Below are 13955 nucleotides of genomic sequence, written 5' to 3' on the forward strand. Positions count from 1 at the left end.
ACATCACAGAACTCTATTGAACACAGCAGCAGGCATGGGCAGATGAACTGAATGCAGAATTACATGATGAGGTCTGAGATGAATGTTTAAGGAGTATACACGACATGTCAGACATAATCTTATAAAGTTACACAGACATTATTCTCAGAAAAAGTTCATTTTTCTGATTTTTGATGTTTTTGTAATCAATGCAACTCCAAGACCAGTAATTTGACACATTTTTTTCTGGTCATGCAGTAAACTTAAAACTTATGAAAAAAGCATTTTCCATTGTTTTTGGGGCTTTTTTGGAAGCCTTGGGAACCTGATCCACAGAAAGCCATTCTTGGAGCAACTAGCTTCTAATGTTTTGCCAATAATATGAAAATATGACTGTTCTGTTTGAAATTGTAATTGCAAAGAAGTTAATCTTGTGAGTGTGGAAACTGGACTCTGTACCCACGTATGATTTGTGGTTGGAAGAAATGGCAAACACACTACTTTTGAAGAGATTTCCAGTTTTATCTTGAAATGACTTCTTTGTGTGTCTGCTGATTGTTTTTTGATGAATTCTGCCCCTCTGAGTGACTTGCCCAGTCCTGATGTATTTCATCTGTTCCCAAATGCCCTTTCCTCCCTTATGTATTCAAGTCTCAGTTTTCTTCTCAGTATCTGTCAGTTGGTCTGTTTCGAACCAGCTATTACCAGTTCAGTTCTCCAGTGTTTCCTTGTGCTCCTGTTTTTTGTAACAAGTTTAGTTCCTCTGAGTTACCTTGTGCTTCTCTTTAAGTCCATGGTTATGTTTCCATCGTGTTCCTTGTGTGGAGAATCCTGTGTTTATTCTTGCCTGGTTCCCATTCGTGTTTACTGAGTTTTGCCCAGTGCCTCCGCCTGCTTGTCAGTTTGAACTTTCTTTGATTACTATATTGCCTTCACTGCACTACTTGCTCTGTTGGCTGCATCTGGGTCCAGAAATCACTAAACTATAACATAGACAAGGTTTGGTCCACTACGCACTGTACTTTTAATTACTTAAATACTTTTAAATTTAATTATGACTGTGACTATTGTTATAAAGTATGATGTGCTGTAATTGTGTTTTTCTTTCCTTTTACTCCCTGTTTTGTTTGTATTCTGGACATGCAGCAGGAAAAATAAATGCAAACATTAGCTACAGTATCATCATCATAAGTTATGAGTCATAAGAAGCTGTAGCAGCCTGTGTGTATTGAATTAAACAAGACTGTGCTACTTCTTTCAAAAGTTTAATAATTTCACTTTAATTAAATAAGTGTGAATGTTTCCAATGATCTTAAACTGTAAACATCAGTTCTACCTTGATGGCCAGGGTGATGTCAGCGTAGGCACAAAAGCCCCCTCCCCTGTCACTGGAGCAGTGGTGGAAGCCTCCTCCTGGGAAACAGAAAATTCACTGGCTCAGTGTCGGGGCCATTAGACAAGCTGAGCGGGTCACTGCACATCTGAGCAGACTATTATTCACAATGACCATTGGTGATTTAAAATAGGCTGTTATTGAATGTATTGCCACTTATAAAAATGACCCTCTGGTACAACAATGGGTGTATTGACATCAGAATGGGACTGTTCAATTGCTACTAAAGCAGCAGTGTAACAGGGATGGAGAGAAACACTGTAAGTGATTGTTTTTTAAAAATTGGGATGATAACCATTCATTCAGGTTAAGAGTTATCGTTCCTTCTACTCTGCTCATGTTCATTAAACTATACTGTCGAGCAGAATAATAATAAAGGCCAGTAAGGCAATGGGTGAAATATGATTATCATTTAGTGCCTAGCTTCTGTAAAGCCTCTACATCCTCACAGTGTTGAGACACACAATATACAGATGTCAAGTACATCTGATATTTTTTATAGCTTTATTAAAATCATGTTTATTGATGCAGGACAATTTTCCCTTGACACATGTACACACAGGTATGAAGTAGCTGTGTAAGCAGGAGGTACAAAGTTAAAGTCTGATGGGGCTTTTTTGTTCCCTGCTTTGCACAAACTGGAGGGAAGGGAGGGATAAAGGATGAGCCTGGTTTTTCAGCCTCAGCCCAGCCATTGGTGACAACAGGTCAGAAAGGAAATGCGACAACCCCCACTCCCATTCCCACCCAAGCAAAGATGGTATCAACTCAAATTTTAAGATAAGATAGATTTTAAGATTTAGTATGTTTTTAGTCCTTTTTTAATAAAATAGTGTACTACGTGCTATGGAAGGTTTAAACCACTAAAATTCAGTTCTGAAATGATCTATATGCTCTAGGACACTTGTGTACTGTACTGACACTATTATCAACTGTATCAGACCTGGTCAACCACACTGATAATCAGCACTCCTGGAAATTGTGACGGCCCTGGGCTGCATGACACTATTTGTTTTGGCCTGTCCCCGCTTCCCTCTTCTCAGGTTCTTACTGACTGGCCCTTCCCATTTCATTAAAGAACTGGCTCCACCTATTTGAGCTGGGAAATTCAAGATGGCCTCTCTCTCAGCCCTCCATGAAGGCTGGTGCCTTTCAGGCATTGAACTTGATTTTGCTCAGCTCTGAATTGTGTTTAGTTAAGGCCTCAGTTCTCGTTACAGATAGTGTAAGTTTTTCCTTGCATCCAACACCTTCACTTCACTAATGATTACTGACTCCATATGTTGTAGTTTGCTTAGGTTGAGTAATCCTTAACAAAAAATAAGAAGAACAAGTAGTATCAAGACTGCAGTTTAGTTTTAAGGAGAAACAGGCTGTGTTAGCATTACAACGTGGATTAGAGCATCTGATTTTTGCAATTTCGCTTTGAGAGTCAGCGGTGCTAATGATAATTTCTGACGACTGTCAAAACTGTTCTGAAACTGAAGTGTGAAACTGAGTGTAATACTGGGATCCGAATGAAAAAATATCATGCATTAAAATTCAAGCTCAACATTTTTTCATAATGCTATTTAATACACCTCGTCAACATGAGTCTCACATGCAACTAATTTAGTAATTAGCAAACATGTTGTGTAAGATGTGTAAAGTAATGCTGGATGGACGGCAGGAGCACTGACCAGCAGTGAACAGGAAGAGCCAAGCCCAGTGCCCCCAAATAAATCTACCAACAGCAACAAACAAGCCTACAGTGTGGAAAAGACTGTGCCACTGTGTCAGTCTGACAAAAAAAATAGGAAGCAGGGGGAGTCCAACTCTAACAGCAACAAACATACTTCAATCAAATATCAATAAAACAAGATTGAAAACTAAAAGTTCTACTGATAGAGTTTTATTGTGAGCTGTAGCAGCTTGGCTGGTATTGTTTTCACCTTGTGAGTCTGTGTCATCATGGCAAAATGAAGTTCTGGAGAATCCTACTGTAGCAGGAACTACCACAAGGGGCTGTTTCAAGTGCTCTGGCAGGAGTTTACACTTCTGTCTGTCTGTGGACAGATTTTGTCAACACGATACAGCCCTACAAGATACAGAAAACTTTACAGGTGTGTAGTGTAGATGGGTGTGGTCTGACCCATGAGTATTGCAGGTAGTGAGAAGTGACAACTGAGTACTCATGGATATTGCGGCTGGTGTGACCCCATCACAAGATGGTCTCTAGTTTGTATAGAGAATGAAATGGTCCTACAGCCAACATTTAATCAGCTTTTTAGCAACACTTTAATAAGAATCTGAACCTCGGTGGGTTTTGTGTTTACTGTCAGTCAAATCTGAATAATATTTGATCGATACAATATTTTACTGTTGTGTTTACAAGTATTTCTAATTTAAAGCACATTCCAAATGTTTGGAATAATGGTGGAAGTTTGGGTTCACATTTGGAGATTTCTTTTTCGTGTGATATTCTTCAAGTAGGTAAATGTTAATCTCTTCTAGACTCAAAGGCCTGTTCAGACCTGGTATTAACATGTGTCCTGAGAGATCCTATCACAAGTGGGCAGCTCTAACTTTGTCTGTTCACATCTGGCTTTAAAATGCGTCTCCAGTGACCAGTTGTGATCAGATCTCACTTCCTGCTTCATATGCAAATTAACAGGTATGCAAGTGTTGTTTTCAGAGGACCGGGTCCGTTGTCAATGTACATCTGTGTATGTGTGTGTCTGTGAGTGGGAGTGAGGAGCGAGCGAGCGAGCAGTAATGAAAGGTTGAGCAAATCAATGTGTTGCACACAGCTCTACAGTGAAATGAGGTTTTATCCATTAGAAATAGTAAAATATTTTCAGGTCATTATGAAACTGTGACGGACTCATCAGACTGTCTGGGATCGGATCTCAAAGGTGTCCTGAATGTGTCCTGGGTGGGTTCACACCTGAACTTAGAGCTGTCCACTTGTGATCAGATCACTCAGGACGGACGTTAATACCAGGTCTGAACAGGGCAGTTTCATCCAACATCTATCTGATAGACGTATACAGACATTTATCAATCTAACTGATAGACATCTAGATTTACTTTATCTGTGGAACAAAGCTGCCTAGCTGACTGCCTTATGTGGGACAGAGGGCTGGTTTACGGTTTTCAAAACTAGTTTTGCTGTCCTCCCAACTGATCCAAAGTCGGAGTGAAGTCGTTCATTTTAAATTCATCTTGAGATAGTCTGCCCAAAAAGATATTCACAGTTTTGCACTTGGTTGTACACATGAAAAGTGCCATAAATAACTGTGTAACAAATAACAAAAAAAAGCTAATGAGATAAGTACAACCCTCAATTCCCCCGCACAGGTGGCCAATTATGGCAAGGAAGGACAAGGACAAGGGCATTTTGCTGGGAAAATTCAGCAAATAATGTAACAATACGAAGTTGTCAGTCACATAAAACCTGAGCATAGTTCAGACCTGTAGTAGAACTGAGGTGCTGTGGTTACTGAATACCCATCACATGCCACTGTTCTCCTTCTCCCTTACTTAAAACCTGTATATTTTAAATCTGTAAAATCTAAATCCATAAATCCATCGCATCCGCCGGTGTTGAGCCTTGGAGAAGCTTTGTTCATAAGTTTATACAGTACATTACATCTTTACAGATAAGGATTCATTAATATTTTTTTATTCTATTTCATACAAGAAATACAAGGAATACAAGAAACTACATTTTAATGTAGAGCTGGTTGATACCTGATGTTAGTATTGTGGTTGATCACAACAAACAATCTGGTGAATTGAAATGATTCTTTGTACCTCAAACCATCTACCCCCACATCCTCCCAATGATTTCCGTGCTTAAGAACGATATGCTTTTTGACTGGAGAAACCATTGCCAGTGAACATATTCCAGGCAGTAACTACGTTTTCTCTCAAAAATGCTGGTATGTATAAATCTTTCATGTAGGAGACAGAGTTGGACGCTGACTGTACCACCAGTTGAGTTAAGACAGACTGATCATCTATTTATGGGTTTAGATCATTGTTTGTGCTGGAAAGTGACTTACCTACATTTATGGCCCATCCTCGGTCAACAGCCAATTTTCCTGCCTGTGGAATAAACAATATTTCATTTCAACATTTAATACAGATGGTATAAATATAGATACATAGAAAAATGTATAAATATGATGATGATGATGATGAAGAAATTCCGTTTATGAAAGAAAAATGACCTCCATATAAACCACAAAATGCAAAAACAATCATCAAGTGGTTTTTGCAGCTGCCATAAATGAATTCATATTCATTAAAGAGCAGAAAAAAACAATATCTTCATGAAATTAGAAATTTGAAAATTTGAAAAACTGACCTCCAATTATGTCGGGCATATACATAGTTTCCTCATTTGCATACATACAAAAACATGCATTATACAGAATGACGAGAAAAAAAGTATATGAACCGTATCGTAAAATCTGATCTTCACCTGAGTCCCAACTTTTGACAAACAGAATGTGTTTAGGCTAATAACAAACAGACAATTATAATCTTTTGTGTCATTTGAACACACCCATTAAACACAGTGCTGGTGTAACTCTTGGATTGAATGACAGGTCAAACCTCCTTTGGCGGCAATAATCTCAAACAAGCACTTTCAGGGGAATTCCTGACCATTCTTTCTCACAGACCAGCTCAGCCATATTCTTGGCGTGTCTGGGATGAGCGGCACTCTGCGGCCATTCCCCAGAATCTGTATTGGGTCTGGGTTCTGACTGGGCTGCCCCAACAGGTGGATTTTCTTAGTTTGAAGTTATTCTGCAGTAGATTTACTTTTATGTTTAGATTATATTTACATTATCCTATAACAGACCTTGATAAATTAGCATTAGCAGTAAACATTAACTGTCTGCTAACTCCTGGCTCCTATTATCACTCTATTATTATTATTATTATTATTATTATCATTATTATTATTAGGAGTAGTAGTAGTAGTAGTAGTAGTAGTAGTAGTAGTAGTAGTATTAGTATTAGTATTAGTATTAGTATTATCACTATTATTATCACTATTATTGATAACAGCATTACCTATAGTATATACAGCTGTTCTTGGTCTCTCTCTCTCTCTTTTCCTCTCTCTCCTCCCCCCACCCCTCTTTCTCCTCTTAAACCCAACTGGTCAGCTGGAGGTTGGACAAGAACAATAAAACCATGTGTGTGTTATTGAATAAGATTATTTTCATTATTTTCACTTACATAAAGATATGACCATATTACAGGACAAATTTATACACAAATGCAGGTAATTCCATTCCAGTCCATTTTCTTGCCACTGTAATTGCTCCTGCAGGTCTTTGAGTGTTGCTGTTTAGCATCTATTTAGTTAAAAGGAATTATAATGACCAATTTTAATTTTGAGGCTTTTTTTTCATTTCCTTGCTGCTTTTAGAGGTTTGACCTTTAGCCTGCAATGCCCTTGATTTGAATAAAATAATTATTTAAATAAATAATATATTATTATTACATCATCATGATACATTTATTCAAGCCCTTACATAGACAGAAATATAGATACACCACATTATGGTATGAGAGGGAGTTATGTACGGCAACTACTTCCTGATTAAAGCAGCAGCCAGTGACTGTGCACAACGCCTGAAATGTCGTTTCCATAGTGAGGTCCTATCATCGTGCCTGCACTCAACTCAAAACCAAAATCTGTCCTCACTGACCACATCTTAAAACCCAGATTGGCTAATCACACTGAGCTGTTTTTACATTTCTGCTCACATATGGGTGACAAAACAGGATACATTTTGCAAATAAAGATTAAGCTTTCGAGTTGTTTTTTTTCCACTACAGTATGCACAGAGGTAGGCTCCGAGTGTATTACCCAAAATGCTAAATCTCTTATTGAATACTAAAAAAATTATGATGATGTTCAGAAAACAGCCAGTAGAGGTGACACATTCCAATGTGTTCCCGAAAGGGGAGGAGCTTAACACTGTGAATGAGTTCAGGTATATGGGGGTTACATTGGACTCTACACTATCCTTTAAAGATAATGCAGAAATTGTGTCAAATACCATAAAATTTAATTCATAAAGTTAATTAAATTTTTAATTTTACAAAAGTTCTCACAGTTAATGCTGCCAGAATGCTGAGCATTGTTTTACCAGCTTGTCATTTACAGGCAGAGAAGCACTTCAATCAATAGAATACTTTTTCAAGAAAGACAAAAAAAACACCTTCATTTAATCATTGCAATATACTGAAAAAATATAATCTATTGAGTTTTGAGAGTTTAAATTTTTTTTTAAATATACTTGTTTTATTTATAAGGTTTAGCATGGACTTGCCCCGCTACCTTTAAATGAATTCATTAAAGAGGGCTGACACTGGCGTTGGCACTAAAGCGACCACTAGAGGCGACTGTGAGGTGCCTCATATGTGCGCCACATATGGACAAACTGTGCTGTCAGTAAAGGGAGGTAAATATATGAATGGTTTACCACCTGCAATAAGAGAGGGTCCTACACATCCCACCTTTAAGACACATCTCAACAATCGCTTAAGTCAAACCAGATCTGTGATCACTTTTACTTTGTATTTGTATTTGTGTATTGTGATTTGTAATCTTTTCTGTTTTTTGTTATCTGCCTAGCAACTATGGATATTAAGTAGAATATTTGCTACAATCAGTCACGTTTACATCCTGTATTTTGTACTGATGTTCATTTACATGTATTGTCCCTGTCAAATAAAAGAGAGACAGGTAATGTTTGTCTCGCATGTTGATCAGCCTAATCCTGATGTGCATGGCTGCGCATGAGGAAGAGGTTATTTAGGGCTGCTTCCTCCACTGCCTCATCCTCTTAAGAAACCACTGAAGTCTTATTTAATGCACTTCACAAATAAAGGGGCATTCTTTGGAATCTGGTTACAAAACCTCTAACCCATTGTGATCAAGATGTGATCAGATTGATCATTAATAGCTGAGACATATCAGCTGCATTCAAGGAAATCCCACAGAAGGTTCCATACTATTGCCCAGCAATGTTTCATTCACTAGAAAGGGTGTTGCACGCACAGTGACAGATGCTCTTTTCAAAGGCAGATCTAGATTTCTCTCAGGCTTCTCTGCCGTGTAGGAGATATGAGCTTGGGAGATGGTGTATAAATGCCAATAGATTTTTCTGATGGATGAGTAATGATGCCCATTAGCATGTATGCACACACTCTGGCCATGGCTCAACACTCCAGCTTGTCTGGGAGAAACACTCAGTATAACAGAGTACCAGGCATATTTTACTACAGCCCCCTAATTATATCTGCACTATTCCATTAACCATCAATCCCAGAATCTCTTTTAGCGGAAAGCCCTTTGGCATGATGCTACGTCTGATACCATGTGTAATTATATCAAGTATATGAACTGAAAACCACACAATGTGCATAATACTGATCAGTTTGTGCACATTAAAGTCTGCAGCCATACGTCTATTTAGCTTACTCGTTAGCTTACTATTTGTTTTTTAATTCCTTTTTTTTTTTTTTTTGTCACTGACAATAAGGAAATACCTTTTTGCATACAAGACTAATATAGATGGATCCCAGTTTCTCCTTATGCCCCAGTGTAAACAAAGTGAGCTGCACAGAGAGGACAACATCCAACACTTAACACTCAACCCATGGAAAGTCAATAAAATCACTTCTTGGTTTTTATCAGCTGTTGTGTTGTGCCTCTCATAAAAATTTAAAAATTCAAGTATTACTCCATGTAGAAGCAAAGTGGATCCTGAAGACTTGCTGAGTTGGCAACATGGGTAAGAGTGAAGTTCAAATCAAGGACGACAGCATGATGAAATTGGAAAAGTGACCAGCAAAAGTCCAAGAGGAGGTTATACCATCACTTGAGGAAAACCCAATAAAGAAAGGTAGAGGGATCAGGCCCACCAGGTAAGTTCAAAGCCTGGCTCTACCAGTATGGTCTGCCACCAAAACTCATGTGGCTACTGACTGGAACTGGAAGTTGAGAGGCGAGTGAACAAACACCTGATGGTTTGGAATTCCACCAAGCTTCCTGTCAGTGGGGCTATATATCAGGTCTGGACATACATATCATGATGCCACATCATCAAATACAAAGTTTGAAGGTGATGTAAAGTTTCTAAAGGTTAAACAAATAATGTCAATGCTTCCTGTACTGTATTTAGAATTAAATGTAATTTCTATATACAGCAAGATAACAAATCACACCTGTCTGAGTGTTTCTCATGAGAGATAAAGCAGAATATGGTGGGCAACAGCCCAGCAAATGTAAATTCTGTGGAGCTTGACTCCTCATTGCCAACATAGTGATACATGTGTTGGACTGATGCAGATCTGCAGCAGTGCAGCACACGTGAAAAAATTAGGCCGTAACTATATGTTTTTTAATACTATACTATAGTCTGACACCAAAATTTGTGAAATTATTTGTGGATTACTACTTACATTATAGCCTTGTTAAGAGTAATGGAAGTTCACCAGGGAAGTTAAACATTGTGAGATACTGAGTCAAAGTTCATGTCTAGTATTTAAGACACTGAAAGCTGTTTTTGTGAAACTGGCTTCAAAGCCTGTAAACTAGCCCATCTGCAATGCTGGCTGGGTGCTGGGGGCTGCATGAGTGATCTGTGATGCACCCGCAGAGCTCGTATTCTTTGGAAAAGGCAACAGAGACAGGAGTGCATCACATCATTTTCATAGTGGTACTCTACAGAACATCATCTCTGTTTCACCCTAAGACAAATAAGGGGGGACAGTAGAAAGATGGACAAAATAAATATTCTCAGCTACAATCATGAAGACGCATGGCACCTACCATTATTGTCCCTCCTGTCTGTGTCCGTAACGGCCTCAGCACTTTCCGCTGCACCAGGAAATTAGGCAGAAACAGGAGAGGTGGGATTTCTGTGATTGTTGCCACCACCACAGACCACTACAATGAAAAGGACCACAATTAGACACACCATAAATATGTTTTGCTCTGACTCTTTTCTGTGCTATTACTATAACTTATAAGGCAAAAAAGATGGTCCTCAGGTGATTGAAAAGCACAGAAAGCCAAACAGGAGATAGAAAAACTAGAATTACCACCTCATGGTTGTTTGCCTCCACCCACCAGCCAAGTTGTAGGACATATGTTCACAATCTCCCCTTCCTGATTAACAGTATTGAAGAATGACCAGAAATGTTTTTGCACAACATTATGATGTCACAGTGTTGACCTTTGACCATTCAGATATAAAATGTCATTACTTCATCATTTGAACCTATTAGACATTTGTGTTAAATTGTCATAAATAGCTCATGAATTCTTCAGTTATGGCTAAAAATGTGTTTTGTGAGGTCACAGTGACCTTTACCTTTGAAAAAAAAGTTTCTAATAAATTCATCCTGGAGTCCAAATGAATGTTTGTGCCAAATTTGAAAAATTCCCTCAGCATTCATGAGAATGGAACAGACGGACATATGGACAGCACAAAATAATGCTAATGCACAGCAGAGTACTGAGGTACCTCTGTTGACCCTCCAAGATATGGGTCAGACACATGAAGAGAGGGAGAGAGAATAAATAGTCTTTGAACATGTTGTATGAAATGGCCACAAACAACTGAACCACAGCTTCCCAGATCCACTCTGGAAGGAAAAACAAATATGGATCCTAATCAGCTCCTGGGCTGGTAAATGAGAAGCACAAAAACTCTTACTGACTCAAAGGACTCAGAGAGGTATTATCTTCTGAATATGCTTGAAGTGATTAATTTGAATGAGGACTAATGTCCCCATGGGATAATCCACTGCATTCTGATGAGAACTCCCTCTCCCTTATGTCACCTTCTGCATCATAATTTCAGGAGGAAAATGTAAAAAGTGAAGCTGAGAAAGGGCAGGCAACAAACTGCTTGGTTGAAATCACATTACCGCTGTATAACATATTTATAATATAAGAGATATATCAATTAAATCCTGATGGATCCCTCATTGCCACAGTGCTTGTGAGGTGAATGACGTATGTGATACACCGAGGAGAAGTGGAAGAAAGCGGAGGAAGGAGATGAAGAACTGTACTGAACATGCCATGCTGTCCAAATGAGAGAGGGACTGAAGTTTGGCTGTGCTGAGGGAACAAAATACCTTTAATCTGTTTAGGTAGCGTTTGGTGTGAACCACCAGCAGATCCTCCTCAGTGGCTTCAAGGGCTCCCACTATGTCTCCATCACTGATGAACTGCTCCTCTGAGACAAAGGCATTCAGTGATTGACAGGCATAAAATTCAAAATATATTCAAATATCAAACATGTTTTTTTACTCTCAAATATCGATGTCAGTATAAACTGATACCAGTATTAGTTGAACTCTAACAACAACAATTTGTATGCAAGCAGGGCAAGCACCGACCATTCATCCAACATACATTAGAATAATTACCTATCCTCTCTTTATATAGTTGTGTAATTCCAAAGATCAAACTCTTTGACAACATCAAAGTAAAAATCACTTGAGAATTTTACCATAACCATGTGGACCAAAATCATGAATCTGAGTTTAATCATGCTGTTTACAGCACTTCAGTAAATACTGCAATATACAGTATTGATATAATGGTGCAATAGCCATAATAATATTATCAACATATCAATAATCAACCCACCTAACTACACTGCAACTGAAAACTCATTAAATAATTCTAAAATTTGATTTTTGCAAGAGACCTGGTCAATCCCAAATTTTCCATGCTACAAATGTATGGATTTGAATTTTAACATCACATAATAGTTCATTATTAGTATATGGAGATTCTTATGCTTATTTTTGACTGATATTAGCCCTTATTGGTGAAGTCCTACATTTGCAGGACTGTCTATTTTTCTCTTGGACACTGGAACACAGAAAGGTTCCTACACCCCAGTGTTTTCAAAAGCCCAGCCTTGAATGTAACACAAGGCAAGGCAAGGCAAGGCAAGGCATCTTTATTTATATAGCGCATTTCATACCAAGGCAACTCAATGTGCTTTACATAAAAAAAGAACAGCATAAAACAGCATAAAAACAAAAGAAAACATAGAGTTAAAAGCAGGGGCAAAAAAGTAAAATAGAAGAAAACAGAGTTTGAAGTTCTTAAAAAGAGCTCAGCTATAAGCACATGAAAAGAGAAACATTTTTAACCTGGATTTAAAAGTGCTTACAGTTGGGGCTGATCTCAGTTCTGCTGGTAGTTCGTTCCAGTTGTGTGCAGCATAACAACTAAATGCTGCTACACCATGTCTGGTCTGAACTCTGTGCTCCACTATCTGACCTGAGTCAGTAGATCTCACAGCTCTACTGGATTTATACTCTACTAACATGTCATTCATGTATTCTGGACCTAAACCATTCAGTGATTTGTAGACCAGTAGCAGAACTTTAAAATCTATTCTGTAGCTGACTGGGAGCCAATGTAAGGTCTTAAGAACTGGGGTGATGTGATCTGATCTCTTTGTTCTGGTTAAAACTCGAGCTGCAGCGTTCTGAATGAGCTGCAGCTGTTTGATACTTTTTTGGGGGAGTCCAGTCAGAAGACCGTTACAGTAATCAAGTCTACTGGAGATAAAAGCATGAATCAGCTTCTCCTGATCAGTTTGGGACATGAAACCCTTAATTCTGGATATGTTCTTAAGTTGATAAAAGGCTGATTTGGTGACTGATTTGATATGGCTGTTGAAGGTCAGATCTGAGTCTATCAGCACGCCAAGGTTTCGGACTTGGTCTTTAGTTTCTATAGACAGTGACTCGAGGTGTTTACTGACAGCAACCCTCTTCTCTTTATTGCCAAAAACAATGACCTCAGGTTTTTCTTGATTTAACTGAAGGGAATTTTGGTTCATCCAATTTTTGACTTGCTCTAAACAGTGACACAATGACTCTATTGGACTGCAGTCATCTGGAGACAGTGCGAGATATATTTGTGTGTCATCTGCATAACTATGATAGTTGACATTAGAATTCTGCAGAATTTGACCCAAAGGCAGCATATACAGGTTGAACAGAAGGGGTCCAAGGACTGACCCCTGAGGAACTCCACATGTCATAGCCACTCGATCAGATTGATAACTACCGATGGTCACAAAATAACTCCGCTCCTCCAAGTAGGACCTGAACCATTTTAGGACTGTCCCGCTGAGTCCTGCCTAGGTTTCCAACCTGTCCAACAGTATACTGTGATCCACAGTGTCAAACGCAGCACTCAGATCCAACAGGACCAGAACTGACACCTTGCCTGAGTCAGTGTTCAACCTTATGTCATTTAACACTCTAATAAGAGCTGCTTCTGTACTGTGGTGAGGTCGGAAGCCTGATTGAAATTTGTCAGAGAGTCCACTGGAGTTCAAGAAGTTGCTGAGTTGATTAAAAACCACTTTCTCAACGATCTTGGCTATAAAGGGAAGATTTGAGATGGGTCTGTAGTTGGTTAAAAGGGTAGTATCAATGTTCTCTTTTTTAAGAGTGGCTTGATGGCAGCTACTTTTAGGGCTTTAGGAAATGTGCCTGATTGAAGTGAGCAATTTATTATTTGCTG

The 13955-nt window shown here is 38.6% G+C and overlaps 1 protein-coding gene across 6 annotated transcripts in view; it reads right to left on the bottom strand.

Moving 5' to 3' along the window:
- The window catches only part of hdac11 (histone deacetylase 11), a 32975-nt gene that overhangs the window by 16026 nt on the left and 2994 nt on the right, over positions 1-13955 (bottom strand). For 5 of the 6 annotated variants that reach the window (XM_071493706.1, XM_071493709.1, XM_071493707.1 and 2 more), the window contains exons 4-7: positions 11534-11634; positions 10218-10334; positions 5419-5461; positions 1316-1392 (exon numbers count right to left, since the gene is read on the bottom strand). In XM_071493706.1, the coding sequence (XP_071349807.1) occupies positions 1316-1392; positions 5419-5461; positions 10218-10334; positions 11534-11634 (338 nt within the window). Of the gene's footprint in view, positions 1-1315; positions 1393-5418; positions 5462-10217; positions 10335-10914; positions 10942-11533; positions 11635-13955 lie in introns of all 6 variants that reach the window. The other variant, XM_071493711.1, reaches the window with a different exon arrangement.

The sequence above is a fragment of the Trachinotus anak genome, unplaced genomic scaffold (genome assembly GCF_046630095.1).
Source record: "Trachinotus anak isolate AG129_WGS33_773 ecotype Australia unplaced genomic scaffold, CSIRO_AGI_Tana_v1 ptg000013l, whole genome shotgun sequence".
Classification (NCBI taxonomy): Eukaryota; Metazoa; Chordata; class Actinopteri; order Carangiformes; family Carangidae; genus Trachinotus; species Trachinotus anak.